Genomic DNA, 20,583 nt, shown 5'->3' with positions numbered 1-20,583 from the left:
GCTGGATACCCAATACGATAAACCAAATTTTGGCAGCTGACAAGTGGCCCCGCCTTTCTAGGTAACATGCATGGTTGAAGCCTCCAACTCCCCCGTACACGTGGTTGCATATGAAATCATGACATATGCGCAAATCCAGGCAAAACACGCCGTTCATGGGATCAAACCTTTGCTTATTCTAGACTAATTTACGACGAAGAATGTAATGTCACCAACTCCATGGTGTGCACGAGGCCAACTTATCAAATTTAATCTCTACGATTATTACTATTATTTAAGATAACAATCACAACAAGCAAATTCCTACTAATGATTGATATGCCTTGATGCTGTTTGACAGCACTGGACAGCCTTAATAAGGTAGCAATTTGCGCAATTTGAGTGGAACCATCTCTAGAGCCTCCAATTTTGCTCCGAACGAGCAAGAGGTGCAATGGATCCCTTAATCATAGATCCATATTAGTACTTAGTACATCAGTCTTGAGTGCACGAGCACTGTCAAGCAGCAGTTTATACATTCTGTTGTCATTCTGCAACCAAACGGCGGCTACATCTCATACTGTTTGCTCTCTGCAAGATAATTCTAGTAAGATTACATACAAGATAAAGGCGCAGGTGAATTCTCCATCCATCCCTAAAGGTGGATATCAGCATCTCTGTGAGGTTCAGAAGACAATGATCGATTAGCGGTTAGAGCAAGAAAACCAGGTTCAAGGATTAAAATACAATACTGATATAGATAGGATAGGATGTGGCCCTAATATGGTTTAACAGAAGTACAGAAACCATGTTGACATATTAGTACGGCAAATATGTCCCTCACCAATATTATATGAGTTCTGCAAAATCTTTTGGTTACTATTGCGTGGTAACTCCTACTAATATATCTGGGGATCAGATATAATCAAAGCTTTTGCCCGGTAAATGGGCATCCTTGTTCCAAAAGATACTAGTTCCAGTCCAGTTGCTGCTATCTGGAGGTTATTGAAATGTTGCCGCCTTCAGATTTTGGAAGTTGTTTTTGTAGCTTCAACCTGTGATACTCTTAGCATGTGTGATCATACATGAGATTTACAAACTTGGACACATTGATGTGAAAGCAGCTAGGTCATATACTACTAAGCAACTTTCCTTTAATTAATGTTTTGGTTCAAATGAAACTCCAAAACTCCACTGTTCTTGCAGAAAGATAATATTTAAGCCTACGTTGTGTTCAAATAAATGGATCTGTCATGCCAAGCTCATATACTACTTCCGGCTGAAAACTTGTTTTGGGAAAGAAAATAAAAAGTTACGCACTAGTCACAGCAATTATGTCAACAATACCAAATTAAACAAACATGAGTGAGATCAGAGTTATTACCAGTTAGGGCGCACATCCCATCTACTAGGTCGCTTCCTCTTAGAAGGCAAGCTTTCCGCAGGACTTGGTATATCAGGAAATACTTCTCCATCCTCTGATTCACTCTCGGACTCTTCACTAATCCATCCACGGCAGGGAGGCCTTGCAGCAGCAGCAGCTTTTGTAACTGGAGGCAGTGGCAGTACAGGTTCGAGGGGACGTGAACTGTTGGGAGAAGCATGCTGTTCAAGGGCCGACTGAGATTTAGTCGGTGCCTCACTATGCACTCGTGAAATTTGCATATCATTTTCCGGTGGCGCCTCATCCGCAGCCACTTCTTGTTGCTGCATAAAGGCAGTCCACGTAAAAATCTGACTGGATGGCAACATAAATCCCAAGCATGTACTTAATTTTCTTTTCGTGACGATTTCTTGGTGTGCTAGTTTGTGCCTAAATTTTAATACTGGTGTATTTTCCAGTAGTAGTTTTGCTGGTGACTGTAAGTAGGTTTGCAAATACCCACGCAATGCTGAGAACTTGACATGGATGTCTGTCCTTAAGTATACCAGTTTAGAATAGTAGGCTGTTGCTAAAACAAATTGTGCTGTTTAGGTGACCATGCTATATGCACTGGATCCTAGGCCAGAGGGTGACATTGCAAGATCACGGGAAATGCTGTTGGAAAAAAGTTGCCCAACTCAATTGTCCAAGGCATTCTATGGCATTCAAATACAGCATGCATTTGTGAATCAATGCTGCAACGTTACATGCTCCAGCATAAGAGGGAATGCGCAATTACACTCGATGTAAAATTCAGGCAAACATTAAGTCACCGGATAGGGAGGCATGGAAAAACAGGAATGGGGGCAACAAAGTGACAGACTGAAATAAGGAAGGTGAAGGGCGTTCACCTGATCCTTCTGCTGCTGTTGTGCCTGCTCTTCCAGGAGCTTTTCAAGTACAACACGGTATGATCCCTCCTCCAGGAACACCCAACCATCCCTCCCGTACAGCTGAATTGAAGCATTGTCCACAGAAATGGTTAGAATTCATCATTCCTCAATCAAAGATTTTTCAACAAGAAAACGAATTCCTCAATCAAGCAGCCTCTCACCACAATCAGTTCTCGAATCATGAAAAATATGTCAACTTTGCTACATTCCTCGCCCCAAACGAAGTGAAAGAAAAATTGCTACATCGCCGAGTACGCATGCATACATTTCAAGGGCTCCTTACAGGGCTACGACCAAATCAAGATGGTTTCTTTGCTAGGCACATCATGTAGCACGCGTGTATAAATTTCAAGTGCATCTGCGATATACACCACTCCACTAGACGATCCTGCGGCGCAACGATAAACCCCACCAAATTACAAGTGAACCAGAGTAGTACAATCTTGGCAGCCCCGTGGATTCTTGAAGCACGGAAAGGCGCTAACTCTGCTACTCCATCTGCACAGACATTCCAATCGCGTCCATCTGAAACGAAATAACAAGAATCCAGGAAGCGCGCCACAATCTTGGGAGCAAAAGGTGGCATTTTTCATCTTGCGAGGGGCAGAGCAAGCCCGAGTAAAAGACAAGAAAGGTGCACGGCAATCATGGAGGACTTCCCAAGGATCACAAACAAGGAGGCAAGACGAGAAGGAAGATCGCTGAGAGAGCAACAGCTACCTGCAGGAAGTTGTTGATGGTCCTGCGGATGAGGGTTTTAGGGAATCCGTACTCGGCGAGGTGGTCGATCGCGGCGTCGATCCGCCGCTCCCCTCTCTTCGGCCTCGGCCGCACCATCTCTCTCTCCTCTCTCTCTCCTGTGAGACGACACGAGAGGAGACGAGTGCTAAGGTGATGTGGGTAATGGTGCTGGGCAGCTACAGTACAGTATGATCCTGTGCTACCCCTCCGATCCCTACGTTAAAAAATATCATGTGCATTTTACACCGTCGGATATTTCGCATATCCTTGCAAATCTTATCATAATTATCTCAACATCTCTCTCCCTTTTTTATCGCGTCGTCACCGCCGCCACTTACCTAAATATGTGTAGAGTTATGCTAGGTTAAATATAAGGACCTGATAAGTTAGAATCTCCATAAATGATCAACGGTCATGTTTGTTCTTTTCCTTACGACTGCACGATCTAAATAAATCTCACTGCACGATCTAAACAAATCTCACTGCACGACCTCTGCATGATCCCACCATTCTTTTCCTTACAATTCTTGTGAATTCCACACCGCCCGATCTCTCTCGTATATTTGTGCTAAAACCTAAAAAACATAAGCAACCCCCCTCCACCCTCTTTCTGGGCCACCACTGCCGCTGCCTACCCAAATATTTGTTTGGCTAGGTAAGACTCAAAAGGTCTAAATTAAAATTGTATCATAGTTGGGAGAGAATGAGCTGAAGATACTTAGTAGATCCATGTTTCTATGGTTTATCGTACCTTTTTTGCATCGAGTAAAGAGAATGCCCTATGATTTAAGACTAAGGAGAACCTTTTAATCGATCAGTTCAACTCAGCAGTAAGGCTTTGTACATTCTCAGAAGGAACAGTTTGGACCAGCTTGTCCCTGGAGAGACATGGCTCAAACCAAATGGAGGTCCAACTCAGCTAGGGGCTCATGGCTGGGCAATTTCGGTCTTGTGTGGCAACAGGACGGTACACGGGCTTAGCATATCTTCCTGTATAACTATATTGGTATGTTGAGTTCAAGCGTATCTAACAAAAAGGGCACTTCCAATATTTTGCCACAATCGATCAGGGAATAACCAGCATCGTCTCGACAATATTACTACCAGCAAGCAGATCAGAGTGACCTGGCGAAGCAAACATCGAGAGCACATTATCCAACCAACCAACAAAATAGCTCTGGCAACAAAAGGATGACAACAACCAATCCATACAAAACAACCAATCCACGAAAATCCTAAAACCCCTAGTTCTGCTAATTATATAGCTAAAACTCCAATAAACCAAGTCATTTGCGCTCTAGATAGGATAAGATAGTTAAGGTGCAAAAGTTGCCACCATCCTGCCATCTCAAGTCGGGAACAACAAGGTCACTCAGCTGGAAATGACACCGTCGTTCAGCGAGAGATTTGCCAGCTGCTGCTCAGGGGAGGCGTTGGTCTGCTGGAGATGCTGAGCGGAGCGGAGAACCTCCATGGCTTCAGCAACCTTGGCCTTGAGAGCTTCTGGTGACTCCAGCAGGTGCAGGACCTCGGTCTGGTCCATCTCCAGAAGCATGCCAGTCACTTTGGCAGCCTGCTCATGCTCCAGCTGATCAACAAGAGGATATAGGTTCTCACCAAGCATCTGCAACACAATACCAAGTCACGATCCAGGCAAAGAATATCCTTCATAAACAATGCGCAGAACCAAGCAACAAAAAGCTCCCATACCAGTCTCTGCTGATCAGGGGGTGCATTAGCAAGAGCAGTGGCTAGTGCACCAATTGGAATAGGCTGTGACAGACCAGCATCTCTAAGAGGCATCCCACCCATCTCATATGGAGATGGCATCACACTGCCAACACCATGCATGCCAGGATCAGGCATTCCACGTCCAGTGGGATAGCGGTAGCCACGACCACCTCTAGGAAACATCTGCAGCATACAGAAAATTTCAGCCTATACTTCCTCAAAAAATACCTCAGAGAAGGATAAAACCTGAATAATGATTTGAACTAACTCCAGCGTACCTGTTGCTGACCACCCATTGGCATGGGTTGCTGCATTCCGCCAGCGCCAGCACGCCTACCAGCTGGACGCTGCGGTTGCTGTCCCTGCTGAACCATAGGCATGATAAAGTTTGGCATTGGACCACCAGGCCTCATCCCAGGCATGAGAGGTTGCTGGAAGCCAAATCCAGCCTAACAAAAGTATTAAGGGGGTTCAGATCAGAAAGCATGCAGCAATGTCAGCAAGGAGGTCTAATGGAACTATACACTTTGTCCAAACATCGATGTCATTTAAGAACTTGCGCAGTCAAACTTTATAAACTTTTAACCACTAATAAGTATTAAGGTTTGTCACATAAGATGGTACTAGTAGATATGTCATGAAAATATTATTAAATGATTGTATTATCAATAAATTTTCATAACAAATGGTTAGGAAAAGTAATGGTCCAAAACGTGTATCAGAGACTGTCGATGTCCAAGACGACAAGTAAAAAAAAGATAGTAATACAGATTCTTTCTTCACGCTACATATTTTCTTATCAACCATACAAAGTTACAGATGTATTCATTGACCATGTATTTTGTTGTAAACAAGATCTAGGGCCCGTTTGGCAGAGCTTCTCCTGATTCAAATTCTCTAAAGAAATTGATTCTCTGAGGAAGTGATTCTGTGGCTGAAAGTGATTCTTAATGATTCTCTAGGATAAACTCTATGAATCAGGAGAATCAGCGTGGTCAGCTCCTCAGGAGAAGTTACTTTTTTCAGCTCCTCAGCTTCTAGTTTATTTCAGTAAATCAGGAGAAGTGATTCACTCAGGGAGCTAAAGCCAAATTCTGCCGTTTGGCAGAGCTCCTCCAGATTCAGCTCAGAAGCTGAATTTGGAGCTCTGCCAAACGGGCCCCTAATATGCTGAAATGTTGAGAATGAGAATCCCAACCCGCAAGTGCATCATGCAATACACATTAATCAGTTCATTTCTTTCAATTGTTTTGTCTTTTCCTGGATAAACATGAATGACCTCAAAACATCATAAGACAACAGCAAATAATATTAATATAGTTACAGGAGATGAGCAGTGAGACAAGTGGCCTCAAGAAACCAAGTGTACAGGGTAGTTTGACAACAGCTGCTCACATCCAAGGAAAAGAAACCAACAATAAAAGTAGAAACTAGAAAGCAACTGCACAATACAGACATTAGTCCAACTCGTCAAGATTTAGGTGCAGTTAATCCTAAAAAGTTTGTATAAATACCACATAAACCAACAACTACGGAAGGTTCTTTGTAATTTGAACAGAAGCACCTAGATGAAAACAAAAATTAAAACAGTATAGCTCTGCACCGACTTCAAACTTGTGAGTGCACAGCCAAAGCAAAACATCCTAGTACTAACATTAGCTCCCAAGTGCCTATCTGCTTAGGGGAACAGCCTCATTCCAGGTGTCTTTGTCCATCACAAGGTATTCCAGGTGGCTTTGTCCATCACAAGGTCATCCCATGAATTTCTAGGGTAGATGGTAGTTCATGGGACCAACCCAATCCTAGAACCAAAATACGTGATAACTTTGTTCCCTATATCAAATAAGCGTCCGTCACCAAAATTGTTCCAGCTAGAGCAGGCAGTTGAACACTAGGGTTAAGATTGAAAGTGTGGTAAAACAAACAGCATGGCTTCTAAGCTGAATCAGTCCAAAAGCAAGCTTATAGTAATGCAGCAACTAAGAGTGGCACAGAGCATGGTCAAAAGTGCAGAAAAGAGAGACGAGTGCATGATACACAACTTTTCAAGATATGAAAGTAAATAAATATTCTTTAAGATACCAAGCACTACATTCATCACAAACATGAACCTGTACCTGAGGGTTGATAAAGGCTGGAGGTGGCTGACCATAAAACAGCTGCTGACCAACTCCAGGAACACCAGGAGGGAACATAGGCATGCGAGGACCAACTGAAGGAGCTATTGCAACAGGACGCATCTGTGAAAACTGTGCCTGCAATGAAGCAGTCAATTGGTGACAGGTTTCAAACAGCAACAAAGTCATTACAATACATCATATCACACAGAGATCACACATAAACTGAACACTAGATTAAACAGCATAAAAAGTCATGTGAGTCAAGACATTCACCAATAGACAAAAATAGGAATGATTTTCACATCAACACTTAAAAACAACATTCAATGCAAGGATGATATGTGAACTGATGCCACACAGCAGTTACATATGATTGTTTTTTTTTCCATCTCACATAAAATTGACATAAATATGTTGTTATTTTCCATCTCGCATAAAAAAGAGTCAATTTGCCTCAATATCTATTGTTATTTAGATTTTCATATTAAATATGCAAATGGACATCCCAGAAAAACAACACAAGTACATGTTTGAATCACAAACAAGAATGTAAGGCCATACACAACAGGATCAACCAGATAGCATATCTGCAGTAATATTCATAGGTGCAATCAGATAGCATGTCCGTACTGATGGAAGCTAAAGAAAATTTGATTCACATCAGATTTGTACACCAACTTAGGTGAGAAAATATTCTCCAGACATCAAGACATTCTGCATTGTATATGGAGCATACTATTGCTCACAAGTTTTACAATAGCATGACCAGGCTGCAAGATATTTTACCCAGAGATATGTTTACCTGTAGCTTTGCCTTTCTGTCTTCCTTGCGTTGTGCAAGTGCAACATAAAGTGGTTTGCTGCCAATCATCTTGCCATTCATTTCCATGAGCTACAAGGAAGAAATCAACACAAGTAGCTATAATTAGTAGCCGAATCAGCATTCTAAATTACATGAATATAAATCAAGCTTACAGCTCGGGTAGCATCTTCAGCAGATTTGAAAGCAACAAATCCAGAGCCTCTGCTGACACCATTCGAATCCCGCATAACCTACAACACAGTCCCAGTCAGTACCCCAAACAGGGAAGCATATCATTCATGGACCAATTGGTGGATATTTATACAAACCTTGCAGGAAGTAATAGTACCATATTCAGCAAAGAGCTCACGCAACTTATCATCGTCAACACTGTCCTCCAAGTTTTTCAGATACAGGTTGGTGTTCTGGTACTTATCAGCTACCTCTTGAAGGTTCTTCTCGAATTTTTCTTTCAACTCCGACTCCCTTTCCGACTTCTTCTGTGCTCTTCCAACATACAGTTCCTTATCATCGAATACCTTGCCATTCAACTCTTGAACAGCCACAGCAGCATCATCCGAATTCTCAAAATTGACAAATCCAAAACATCTGGATTTTCCATCACCATCCCGCATAACAACAGCACTAGTTATGGTTCCGTATTTTCCAAACATCTCCTTCAACTCATCATCAGTTACAGTCTCAGACAGATTCTTTACATAAACATTACTGAATTTGATATTGCTTGAAACATTATCCCTGTCCTGCTTACGAACAAATGGCCCAACATACACTTTTTTGTCATTTATAAGCATCCCATTGAGTTTATCAATGGCAGCCTGAGCGGCCTCATCCCTCTCAAACTGAACAAAGCCGTAGCCCCTTGATTCTCCAGAAGGATCTGTTGCAATTTTACACGAGAGGATGTTTCCAAACACACAGAATGTGTCATATAAAGCTTTGTTGTCTATTGACTTATCAAGATTCTGCAAAATAGATGGGAGGATGTCAGGCATCATAACCAACAGGTCAACAGTAGCATATAGAAAATGGGAACAGACCTTAATGAATATATTTCCTGCACCACTTTTGCGCGAGCTGGGATCACGGTTAGAATACATTATCCTGATAGGCTTCCCATTGATGGGAGTGAAGTTAAGCAGTTCCAGTGCCCGTGCAGCTGCAAACAACATCAAATCATATATAGCCCTTAAAAAGGGAGCGCAGTTGCCAAATAAAATGCTATACGGAAAGAAAAAAACCTGAAAATGTGTATGGTCTTAAAGGTGTTCAAAGTGAAACAGCAAATACTAACCCTCATATCTTTACTCTTAATGAGGAGAGCACTAACCACAGGGATAAAGTACGAAACCACAACCCTTAAACATTCCATAACATATTTTAAGGAAACAAAGAGAGGGTAGCAGTCCAAAAGCACAAGCATTTCACGCCGGATTTAAAGATGTAACCAGTGCATTTAAAGATGCATTTTTTGGATCCAGAACATTAAAAAATCTGAAATTGAACAAGAATCGGCATGCAATCAGTTGCATTTCCAATGCTATGAGAATAGTTCCGTAGAAGGCATGAATTTAATGATGACAAAAGGGCAGCCGCGACTACTTCCAGATTCATGTTCGTTCCTTGAAACATAGGCAAACAACCAAAACCATCTATCACGATTCACAAGTTAAGGCAACACAACACATCGCACTCAACTTCCTCATTTCGAGGCAAGCATTCAAAATACACAGTACTAAGTAACAACATTGCGCACCAACAAAACAACGGCTCAATCTCACCACCAAAACATGGAAACTCGGTCATCAAAACAACGTATTAATTTCTAAAGCGAAATCCTAACCGCACGGCAAGACCGCATCAAACCAATCCGAGCCAGCGATCGGCGAGGGGGGGGGGGAGCGGGGGAAGCCCCATCTAAACCACAACCGGCCAAAATCCGACCGCTGCTCCAAACCCCAGAGCGAGGTCGATTGCGACCGCAGCTGTCCCAAACCCCAAACGACAGATCGACAACAAGGGAGAGGAGGTAGTTCGGCCGTTCGCTCACCGTCAGCCGGGTTGTTGTAGTTGACGTAGGCGTATCCGAGCGACTTGCGGGAGGTGATGTCCCTGCAGACGCGCACGGACACGACGCTGCCGACCTGGCTGAAGACGTCGAAGAGCTGCGCGTCCTGCACGCTCTCGTGGAGGTCCCCCACGTACAGCGAGGTCGCCGGGAACGCAGCCGCCGCCGCAGCTGCCGCAGCCGCGGCCGGGGAGCCGCCCTCCGACGCGGAGCCCGCCGCCTGCGCCGCCATCTCCAGAATTTTTTCGGGTTTTTTGGGATTTTTGGGTATTTTTTTGGTTTTAGGGTCTGATAGGAGTTGGGGGCACCGGGCTGGGCTCCCAACGGCGGCGTCGCGAGGAGAGAGAAAGAGCGCGGAGGCGGCGCGCCGGGGAGGACAGCTATTTGTACCTCCCCGGGCAAAACCCTCGTCGTCCAGGGCCGTCAGATCGGCCGCGGGCAGGGCTGGACGGAGGAGATCGGGACGCCAACGTGTCCGAGCGAGCCGGGTCTGGATCGGTGACGTGGCTGGCGCTGGCGACTCCGGAGGAAAAAGGAGTTTCGCGAGAGTGACGGACGTTACAAAAACCGGGACTGACTCCAAACAAATGCTCTACGTCAATTCTTGGGACGTGAATCTTAATATCTTCGAATATATTATTATTATTATCTCTATTATAAAATTAAGAATCGATCATATGTCATCCCTTCTTTTATCCCCACTACCTAATAAAAAACTAAAAAACTGAAAACATTAGATAAAACAACGTATGTCTCCTTTTCCAATCACCGAAAAAAACCCTGCAAAACTATTCCTAGCCTTCGTCTCACTCCATTCGTTGCGTTATCCATTCATCTCCCTCGCCGCTCACCTCATCTCTTCCTCTCCTTGCCCCCACGCGCACGCACAGGTCCAACAGCAGAGGAGGCGAAGGTGCAATCGTAATCACAACCATTGGTATGGAACAAAGGGGTCTGCGCTGGCAAGGGCAACACGAAGCTTGTGGCAGAGATGGTGAAAGTTCTGCCGAGGACTCACTCCGCAAAATCAAGATCAGTTTAGATGTGTTGAAAAAAATGAGTCAGTCTTCTTTTGGTAAAATATTAGATTCCAATGCAAACTTTATACTCACGTGGTCATTTCACGGCAAACTATGTCTATATGTGGATAGCCACCATTGTGCATTGTTGCATAGCAATTTTATCAACTCAACTCCTGGTTAAAAACAAAATTAATGCGCTTTAGCAGACTGGCACCATAACACGATTGCTATTTACCTTTGTGTAGTGTGTGTGGGGGTTGTTACCGTGGAAGATCAGTTATTCTAAAAAGGTTCAACCTTGATGGTAAGCTCTCCACTCACTTGTTAGAGATATGCCTTTTGATTAAACTACATTATCTATCCATGCGTTGCTATGGGTGTTAAAAATTTATTAAATAAAAGTGACATAACACACGTACAACTCTCCTACAACTATACAAGGAGTGTGTTACAATAAAAGTCAAAAATTTGAACATGATAACATTGTTGAGTCCTCTAAAATCAACTATCACTAGCTGACAATTCTGAGAAATCCATAAAAGCGTCTCTGAAAAAATATCTCACATAAGTAGCCCGGATCTGCTGAGGTTGCTTCAGATCTTCTGCGGTCACATCCATGAGGTAGATCGTGTGGCCTGGATTAGATCTTCGCAGAGGCAACCGGCGATGGCTGTCGATCAGGCTCCGGCACGCAAAGGTGGAGGTGACAAAGCTCGAAAGCAGTGCTAGAGCTCGGAGGTGGTAAGTCATAGAATGATCAGCAGACTGGCGGGGTGGCGCTATGTTCGAATAGAGGAGGCTGGCGACGTCGGGTGGTTCGAGTGGGCCGGTGGTCGGCTGGAAGGCGGAGCACGGCAGGCAGGCTCTGGTGAGCGGCGACCAGAGTAGGAGGATCGACGAGCGGACTGGTGCGCGATGGTAGCAAGAGATCTCCAGCTACGAGCCGAAGTCGACGGGCGGTGCATGGATGAACATGTGTGAATCCAGGCCGTCGCGCCGCGGATTTGTCTTCTCGAGCTCGGATTCCGACCATCGTTCGCCATTGCGTCATGGAGGCTCATTCGGCAGGGGAGACGGTGTTGACGGCCGAAGGTCATTGGCGGCGCCATTGCTCTGTTTTCAGTCCGCAGTGGAGGACTCGCCAGAATAGGCTTCTCGATGACCATTGGTGACAGCGAGGACACTAGGAGGATGCTGGTGACATGAGGAGCTCGTTTTATGAGAGAGTAGGGTAGGGATGGGTGGAGGTATGGTGGTGGTGAGCTGCTATGGTTGTGGCCTGCTGAGCTTGCAGCGAGCTCGGTAGGGGGTGAGGGAGAGGGAGAGAGGTGCGGAAGTAGATGGCGGGGATGGCAGGGGGCTTTGGGCGGCGCCGTGGCGGCGAAGCTTGGCCGACGAGGGAGATCGGGAGGAGGGGGCGCTCATACGTCTGAGAGGGCGTACGGACGAAGGGCACGGGTGACCGATCGGATGGACGGACAATGAACAAAGGAATCTCATAGACAGAACATGACTTACGTCTAGGAGAGATAGTGCAGTAACAGATGATTGGACACCTGAATCCCTCTTCTGCGTTACATAATCTAAGGTAGCAATGGATGATGAATCGATATGTTTCAGTATATTGCTGCATTATATATATAAAATCTTTATACCAGTCCATGAAAATCAAATTTTATACTGCATTAATTGAAGCTTTTTTAAGAAATGAAGATTCTGCACAATAGATTTGTCTTTAAGTTTTTTTTCTGTACAACTTTATTATTTTTTATCACGACAGCTTTCATGGTCATGATAGAGAACATCTTCCGAACTGTTTCGAGTATGCATCTGAACAATACAATGGTTTCCTACGGGATACAGTTGAAATGAACAACTTTGAAGATAAAAAAGACAGTAGTGCAGACGCGCTTTGTTCAAGTTCGCATGCTGGAAAAAAAAAAGTAAAAAATTAAAAAGGACACACTTTAATGTTGTTGCTTACAAGATGAATTTTCGATGTGGACATGCTACTGCATTGTAAACCATGTTTTCTTTTTTCCAATCTAATCTATGGTAATTACACAGGCCGGAATGTTCCATTTCAATTCAGAAGTCCAACTAACTCCCTCAATGCACGACACACTCTTCAGAGCCATTGAGCTGTCCATGAAATTTGGAAGTAAAGTATTCCTTGATCTCAATTTGCCGTTGTCATTGTGGACTTCAAGGGATGAGACGAAGGAGGTGATAAACAGGGCATGGAAAGAGGCTGACATCATAGAGGTGTCAAGGGATGAGCTGGAATTCCTCCTTGATCATGAGTACTATGAATACAAGAGAAACAGCCCACCTCAGTATTATTTGGAAGGTTTTCATTTCACAAGAAACTGGCCGCATGAAGACATCGCTCCTATCTGGCATGATGGGATAAAGATCTTTCTTGTGACCTATGGGACACTTCGGATCCACTACTACAAGCCCAAGTTTCATATTTTTTTAAATATTATTATTTTATACACAAACTTCAAAAATAATACGCAAATAACAAAAATTATAAAAATAATACCTATTCGTGTCCCAGTCTCGCATCCGAAGGGCTTGAAATTTTTTTTCGAGTTCCAATCATGCGAAAATATATTTTCGCGTACTCAAAGCTTGAAAATAGAGATTTTGTGTCCTGATCGTATGAAAAAAAGTTCACATCCTGAGCACGCGAAAACATTCTTTTCGATTTCTGACCACGTGAAAATATGATTTGTATGGTAGAAAATATTTTTAGCACAAAAAAAAATTTTTCTTTTGCATTCTACAAATTAAATTATTTGTTGTACGGAAAATAAAAAAATTATTTAAATTTTATTGTATGCATCCAAAAACTATTCAGCAAAAATTTTATTTCTATCGCTAAAAAGATATTTAGCACAAAAATAGTATGTCACTTTTTTATTTTGCGATTCAAATTATTTCTTATACAGAATGGAAAGATGGAAAAAAATCGTAGAATCACTTGTCTAGCAATGGGACGTAGCTGATAAACACTAGTTGAATGCCCGTGCGTTGTAATGGGAGTCAAAAATTTACACATAATAATATTGTTGACTTCTCTAAACCTGCTATCATCGTCGAATGAGCCGAGAAGCAAAGGAGCAGAGGATCTGCCATTGCTGGCTTGTTGCTGAGCTGGGCGGGGAGTCAGGGAGAGCAGGTGGCGGTGTTGAAGTGCTGGACCTAGGGCGGCAGCCACATCATCGCAACCGCTACCTTCCCCTCATCATTGCAAAGTACTGACATCAACGCATCAAATGTCCACGGAAAGTCCTATAGCTTGCGAACGATGGATGATCCACCGCTTGACTGCTACCAATGACCTATGCATTACTAAGCAACATCACTAAGTTAGACATTGATATTTGTACCAAGGTTACAATGATAGAAATCCTCGATGTATCAAGGTAGGGTTACATGCATCCAAAAAGGCTCTACCCGATTATTCCCGACATCGACTCACTAGAAATTCATATATGACAATAGCAGTATTTAGCGAAATGTAACCATCAATAGGTGTATAAAAATATGGTAGAGCATGCATAGATGTTTTCCTGGTACTTCCTGTTCTTCACTCACGAATTCCTCGGGTTCATCTTTGAGTTTAAGCACGCGACTCTCTGAAATAGCATTTGTCGGAGGGTGAACTCCTCAAGCGGGGATCCGGAGGGACCCCTTTGAGATTCGGCCGGGGGATAATTCTGAATCCGCCTCGTACGTGAAATAAATGGGAGTAAATGAGATGCAGGTGGAGTGGATGATCGGATGCAGGAGGAAGTAAATGCTCAGGGGATTTTTAGACAGGTTCGGGCCGCACTGAGCGTAATACCCTACTCCTGTGTGTATGCTATAAATGCTCTGAGAATGTCTCTCTAAGGATCTGCTGTGTCACAAGAATGTTTGTCTAAGTCTAGAGCTTCGTGCTTCTTCCGTCATCGTCCAGAGCTCGTCGGATGTGCTCTGTCCGATCTTCGGTTGATCCAAGTCTAAGTCTCTGTCTTCTCCGAGACTCGTCCTCTTCTCCAGGGAGCCCGCCCCCCTTTTATACTCGGCGGGGCGGGTGGCATGCCCAGAAAGGATTGGCACAAGTTCCAAGGCGCCATAAATAGAAAGCAACCATCATGGGCTGCTGCGTGAGGTGACGGGGAGGGTTGAAAACGCGCCCTCGTCTGGTCTTCGTCGTCATCATTCCACTTTTCAGCGGGGGCAGCGGGGAGGGCCCGCCAAGTAGCCACCAAGCAGCCCCGCATGCCCGCCCGGTCAGAGTAAGTCTGACACAGCAGGGCGACAGGAGTTGCGCCTTGAGCACTGCGACGTTATCCTGAGGTGCGCCGGATGACGTGCGATGGGACCCGCACATTAAATTCCCCCACGCCTCCCTGCCAGACCATGGCAATGACTGACAGCAAGCGTGGGAGGAGTGGTTGGAAGTGACAAGCCACGCGCCCTCTTAAATGCAGCATCGGGCCTCTCACCAATTGACACCTCACCGCTGAGCCTTTGTGGGGACCACCGGCGAAAGACTTCTCAGGCCCTCGGGGAACTGTGAATGCTCGGGGACTACTGTTCACAGCCTCGAGCACTCTCTCCCGGATATGCCCTCTTTTGGTCCTCGGGGAACTCGAATGCTCGGGGACCACTGTTCACGGCCCCGAGCACTCTCTCCCGGAACTTGACTTCTCTTGTCATCGAGGAACTCGGGTGCTCGGGGATCACTATGCATGGCCCCGAGCACCCTCTCCCGGGACTTGGTCTTCTCGGACCTCAGGGAGATAACCCCCGAGGGAGGGCGCCACATGGCACTCTGCTGTCCTGGCCTCGGAACTCGGGGACCCCTGATTCCCATGTTACCAGCATTGTCTAACAAGAAAATAATGCATCGCAATAAATATGGATGATATGCTATGAGAGATGTTTCACAATGGATGGCAATTAAAGGAGGTGCAATGCATTATGCCATGGGTTCATAGCATAAAAAATTCCTTAAATTGGATTATTAATAAACGTGTTACTAATCTCCTGGATTAATTAATCTTAACACAAGAATTAACCTTAAACAAAAAGTTAATTAGATACAACATGAGGGTGAGTATTTTTAATGAACAGAGCATATCATAAAAGGGATAACAAAATTGGTTTCACTAATTTTATATTTACCACTAATTAACTATGTATGAATAAAGATTAAACATATTTCACTAATTGAGTGAATCTTAGTGCATAAATCATGATGCCTACAATTTTTGACATGTAGAGCATGATCATACGATGTAAACAAAACTGGTTTCATGATTTTTGGATCACTATTCAATATACTGTGAATTTTCTAAACCACAACCGAATTAACCATTGAACAATAATTCGACTTTTACCATTTCTGAGTTAACCAATTAAATAAATGCCGAGGCCTTTTTACACCGAGCTTTGAGCTAGCCATACTCATGGATTAGTGGAACCGGCGCCCGGCTTGTTGACACAAGTTAACAAGACTAGAGGCGAAGGCTGGCCTCACTGGTGTCTGTAGGAGCGTGCGATGACGCAACTCGCTGCTGGCAAATGGTCGCACTATTCCACCGACTGAAAGCACATGCAGGTCTAGCATGCGTTGGCGAATCCATCTGGGCATGTCTCGACTGATGGGCATGGCCAGAAAATGGCCGGCGGCATGCACAGAGGATCAACGATAGTCAGCACACGTGGATGGTTGCGCTGTCAACGGGCTGGAACTAAGGTAGAGTGCGAAAAAGCTTCGGGAAGGAAAGGCAAGGCTCACCATGGGTCTAAGTCGTGAGGGGGAGCTCAGAGGCGGCAGCTCAACGGTGAGGAGAGGATAGAGCTCACCGGAGTTGGGTAAAACGTAGCGCAGGAGCTCGATCCGGTGGGGAAACACCGAAATCGGCCCAGGGAAGAACTCGGTGACCCTCCCCGTGCTTCTCTTAGCGCGTCCGGGGAGGATTTGGGCTCGGGCACAACGGATTAGGTGGCACTGTGCGCGCTCGGTTGCTCTGTGTCATGCGTGGTGTGCTCAACCGAGAAGAAAGAGAGGCGGGAGGGCTGGGAGGAGGGGCGCCATGACGGAGGGGTTGTGGGAGGTGAGGCAGAGGATGGACTCGATGGTGGGTGGCGACGGTTGCTGCGAAGAGGGTTGAGAGGGCTAGCTAGCAGTGCATGAGGGCGGTTGTGAGATCGTGAGAGAGAGAGAGAGAGGACGGGCAAGGGGGAGGGGAGAAGGAGCGCAGAAGGATAGGAGACGCGGGACGAAAGGAGGCATTAGGTACTTTAAGTAGGAGAGATTACATGGGACATAACGGTTTTTGTCGTACCGTGAATAGACTCTAATCATATAGAGATGATGAAAACAAATGTTGGCTTGTATGGTACGCCTAAATACTAACGTAATAGCGTACCAATGCTAAACCTAACATACCTTAGGGAATACAAATAGCTTGAGTTACAATATATGCTCTATTGAGCGCACCTAGGATATTTGCCTTTTCTCTGGGCATCAGAGCCTGCCGCCTTGGCACGATGGGGCTTCAGCCGCAGCTCGATCCTGCAATGCCTTCCTTATGCGCTCCTCCTATTGCCGCTTGAGGCGTAGTTCCTCCTGCTATTCCTCGTACTCCCAATGTTCGTAAGCGTGCCTCCTCCACTGCATGTTCATTTCAACCCAATGCTTCTAGTGCTCATTTTGCTCCATGTCCAACCATTTTATGAAGTCACAGATAAGTGGAGGAGACTAGACAAATAAAATAAGAGGGAAGATTAGTAGTAAAGTGCAAAAAATTGTATGGAAAGTGGCACCAGAGTGATCTATGTCTCTATACTGGTGGGTGTTCATACAGTTCTATCGTGGCGGGTCGTACTAGTAGTTGGCATATATGAAGAAGCATCTGCCATAGGTATAGGAGATATCCTGGAACTTACAAAACCTACAAGGGCCGCCACAGAAGCACATTAGTAGTTCAACCCCTTGGGGGATGGAAGTCCCCCAATGCTTCTTGGGTGGGCTTGCCAGAGCTGAGAAAAATATTGCAGTTGAGAAAGCTAAGGAAGAAGTGGTCTATTCATGGTTTATGGTGGGTTATTTATGGTCACTGGGGGCTGGTGCATGAACATGGCTCAAAGCTGGAGTACAGAAAAACTGTGCGCAAGGACAAATGAGTAGAGATTCCATGTGAAAGCTAGAAAAGTTATGTCATTGATGATTGACAAAGATTCCCTGTGAAAGCTGTTGCTCTGTGTGGTTATCTCGTTTTGTAATAGTTCAGCAAAGAGTTATTGTTGCATCTGCATGGAAGGCAGAGAATCCTATGAGAGCATTGTGCTTGGAAAAAGCATATTGGTGAAATGGTAAATCCCGACCATTTCATTGATGAAAAGTAAAGTACATAACATATAGGGCTCATCATAAGCATTCGTTGCCTGCTTATGGCTACGATACATAAGGCAACATGCACTGACTCATACCCTATTCCTACACAGTCTATGACATGTTACAATGGTATGTAGTACCTTATCGCTAAATGAAGAATGCCTTATGGGAAGATAGATTACTGGGGGCAAGGAATCATCTACTGGGTCGGTGGAAAGAATGGAGGCTTCTCATCCAGATACTCCTAGAGGATCCCTTGGAAGTTGCATCCATGGGGGTAGGGCTTACTGCACACATACCCTTGTGTCAGTACTCGTGCCATAAGCCCCGACACAGCCGGTAGGCCATACACGCATTTTGGAGGAACCTCCATGCTACCACACATAGTGAGGTACTTATCCCACCACTCTTTATTGAGTATCTATAGCCTCATCTTTGGTCTTTCAATATCAGTGCACCATATTGCCTTAGCCTCCTCGTAGCCTCAGTTGATGTTCACGTACTCTTCTTCATTCGCGTACCATTCGTACTGTTGGAGGAAAACAACTAAATTAGATGAATTTTGTAGCACGGTAGGATGTCATGTACACTTACTCCATAGCGGTACCAAACAACCGTGTCAAGAGGAATTCTGGCTTTCTATTATACCATAGTCGCACCGTGGCATGCGTGCATCATGCACTTCTATCTCCAGCTCCAACTCCCACTTATTCTGCTCTGGGTCTTCTTCGTCCTCACACTTGAATCTATCAAGGATGTCATACCATAGCTCGTAATGGCCCGTAATGCCCTTACCCTTGCCGAACTCGGACTCGGAAGCCATGGATGAGATTGTGTTGGAGATGTAGTAGTTGGTTAGTATGCATTAGAGCGTATTCGTCCTTGGGTAACCCTTATATAGAGTACATGCTCGTGGTCTATTTCAGAGATGAATGATACAAGGAGGGAGTGCTGCCAATATCTTTGTATGGGGAAGAGTTATTGTGATGGCAGGGTGGGTGTTAGGGAATCCTACCGACAGAGAGAAAGAGGCACCTTGTGTCACTTGTACGCATATTCCGAGTGATAGGGTCGTGGATGTTGAAAGCGGAAGGGATAGGGTCACGCGCGAGTGCTTCCTCATACATGGAAGGGTCCATTGTACATCGTGCATGAACAATATGAACTAATGAAATGGAAAGTTAAACAAATTACTTTTATTAAGCATAAAAGCAACACAGACTACTCTTGACCCCTACCCCCACCTATACCCTGGGCCCTACCTCTAGGACGCTTTCGCCTACGTGTTAACGCTGGAACGTCTACCTCGTCCACCTCTTGAGGATGCTCGTACGCGGAAGGTGTGTACCAATTGGGCGTGTGACGCTCATGTCTAGGCAACTAGTGGAGACCATAGGTGCCTTCCGCCTCCTGCTGTGTGGCCTTAGTGAGTGGAGGTGCATTGTATAACTAAGAGGGGCCCATCACTTCAGAGGCCCCTCCGTAGTCAAAGAACAGGTTCTTGCTGGAATGCGGTGAACCCCTAAAAACCTGTGCAGTCGTCTCCATGCGGATCATACCTGCATTATATCATGCAAAAACATGTGAGTAATGCCACATAATGCATAATAAATCAAATATTATGGAATAAAGAGTAGGCAAATACTAGATGTAGGTATAATCATAGAGGTGGAAAAACCAGAGCCTCCTGCCTAGTCAGGTCACACAAGCTGAGGACTTTCGTAGCCATGGCTGATCCACTCAGAGCCACTTGCCTGGTTAGGGTGTGGAGGCTAAGTACTAGCGTAGAGCTGGTGACTGGTCCATCCAGAGCGTCCTGCCTGGTCATGGCGCGGAGGCTGCAGACTAGTGTACAACTGGTCGCCGAAGGTCGTGGGAACCTTTGCATGGAACATGCGGCATACGGGTCATGTACAACAGCGTCGGGCTGTCGACACGATGTGCACTCCACGATACGTCATCCCTTAGCAGCCAAATGGGAGAACACTTCAATGATATCATCGATCGCCATACCACATGTGCTATGCTCGTGCAATCTAGTAGCTGAACTCGTCGCCTCCTTGTGAATCTCTCTCCTGACGTCGGATTGCCGTAGATGAGAAATCATTACCACCAGTAGTTATGTGAATATAAAAAACGATGAGAATTTGCACATTTCAAGTACCGCAAAGTGCAGCACCACTCCTGCGTGTCCTAGGTAAAGGGCATCAGTGGTAGTAGAGGGTCGAGGTTGCAGGTCCTCGACACAAAGGAGACATGCGCGAGTCCGCGAAGTGTACCACTCGAGGTACTACTGGTAACTATAGTCATCATAAGGCGCACCATACTCAACCACGTCCTCAAGAGCTACTAGGGCTATAGCCTGTTGGTCAGGTCAGGTC

General features: G+C 45.1%; 3 protein-coding genes across 3 annotated transcripts in view; 1 reads left to right on the top strand and 2 right to left on the bottom strand.

The window, feature by feature from the left end:
* Positions 1-387: 387 nt before the first annotated feature.
* Positions 388-3,251, bottom strand: LOC133902089 (uncharacterized). Its single transcript, XM_062343665.1, has 4 exons — positions 3,016-3,251; positions 2,254-2,355; positions 1,364-1,686; positions 388-656 (listed from the first exon to the last, which is right to left on the bottom strand). Coding segments are annotated over exons 1-4 (543 nt in total). The 5' UTR covers positions 3,133-3,251; the 3' UTR covers positions 388-655.
* Positions 3,252-4,102: 851 nt separating this feature from the next.
* LOC133901345 (polyadenylate-binding protein 8-like) lies at positions 4,103-10,145 on the bottom strand. Its single transcript, XM_062342682.1, has 9 exons — positions 9,761-10,145; positions 8,751-8,869; positions 8,019-8,675; positions 7,863-7,940; positions 7,690-7,779; positions 6,885-7,022; positions 5,046-5,216; positions 4,747-4,950; positions 4,103-4,660 (listed from the first exon to the last, which is right to left on the bottom strand). The coding sequence occupies exons 1-9, from the start codon at positions 10,008-10,010 to the stop codon at positions 4,409-4,411; spliced, it is 1,959 nt and encodes a 652-aa protein (XP_062198666.1). The 5' UTR covers positions 10,011-10,145; the 3' UTR covers positions 4,103-4,408.
* A 2,767-nt stretch (positions 10,146-12,912) lies between these two features.
* LOC133901535 (uncharacterized) overlaps positions 12,913-20,583 on the top strand; it is a 43,416-nt gene continuing 35,745 nt past the window's right edge. Inside the window, exon 1 of the mRNA XM_062342881.1 lies at positions 12,913-13,150. Within this exon, the coding sequence (XP_062198865.1) occupies positions 12,913-13,150 (238 nt within the window). The remainder of the gene's footprint in view (positions 13,151-20,583) is intronic.

This window comes from Phragmites australis, chromosome 20 (genome assembly GCF_958298935.1).
Source record: "Phragmites australis chromosome 20, lpPhrAust1.1, whole genome shotgun sequence".
Lineage (NCBI taxonomy): Eukaryota > Viridiplantae > Streptophyta > Magnoliopsida > Poales > Poaceae > Phragmites > Phragmites australis.
This window is presented reverse-complemented; position numbering and strand designations above follow the sequence as displayed.

Excerpts from the sequence above, each read along its gene's own strand:
- LOC133901345 (XM_062342682.1), bottom strand. The coding sequence starts at position 10,010 with ATGGCGGCGCAGGCGGCGGGCTCCGCGTCGGAGGGCGGCTCCCCGGCC. Across the intron at positions 8,676-8,750 it reads CAGGAAATATATTCATTAAG|AATCTTGATAAGTCAATAGA; the intron begins GTCTGTTCCCAT and ends TCTATTTTGCAG. Across the intron at positions 7,941-8,018 it reads GTACTATTACTTCCTGCAAG|GTTATGCGGGATTCGAATGG; the intron begins GTTTGTATAAAT and ends ACTGTGTTGTAG.
- LOC133902089 (XM_062343665.1), bottom strand. The coding sequence starts at position 3,132 with ATGGTGCGGCCGAGGCCGAAGAGAGGGGAGCGGCGGATCGACGCCGCG. Across the intron at positions 2,356-3,015 it reads CCATCAACAACTTCCTGCAG|CTGTACGGGAGGGATGGTTG; the intron begins GTAGCTGTTGCT and ends GCTTCAATTCAG. Across the intron at positions 1,687-2,253 it reads AACAGCAGCAGAAGGATCAG|CAACAAGAAGTGGCTGCGGA; the intron begins GTGAACGCCCTT and ends GCCTTTATGCAG.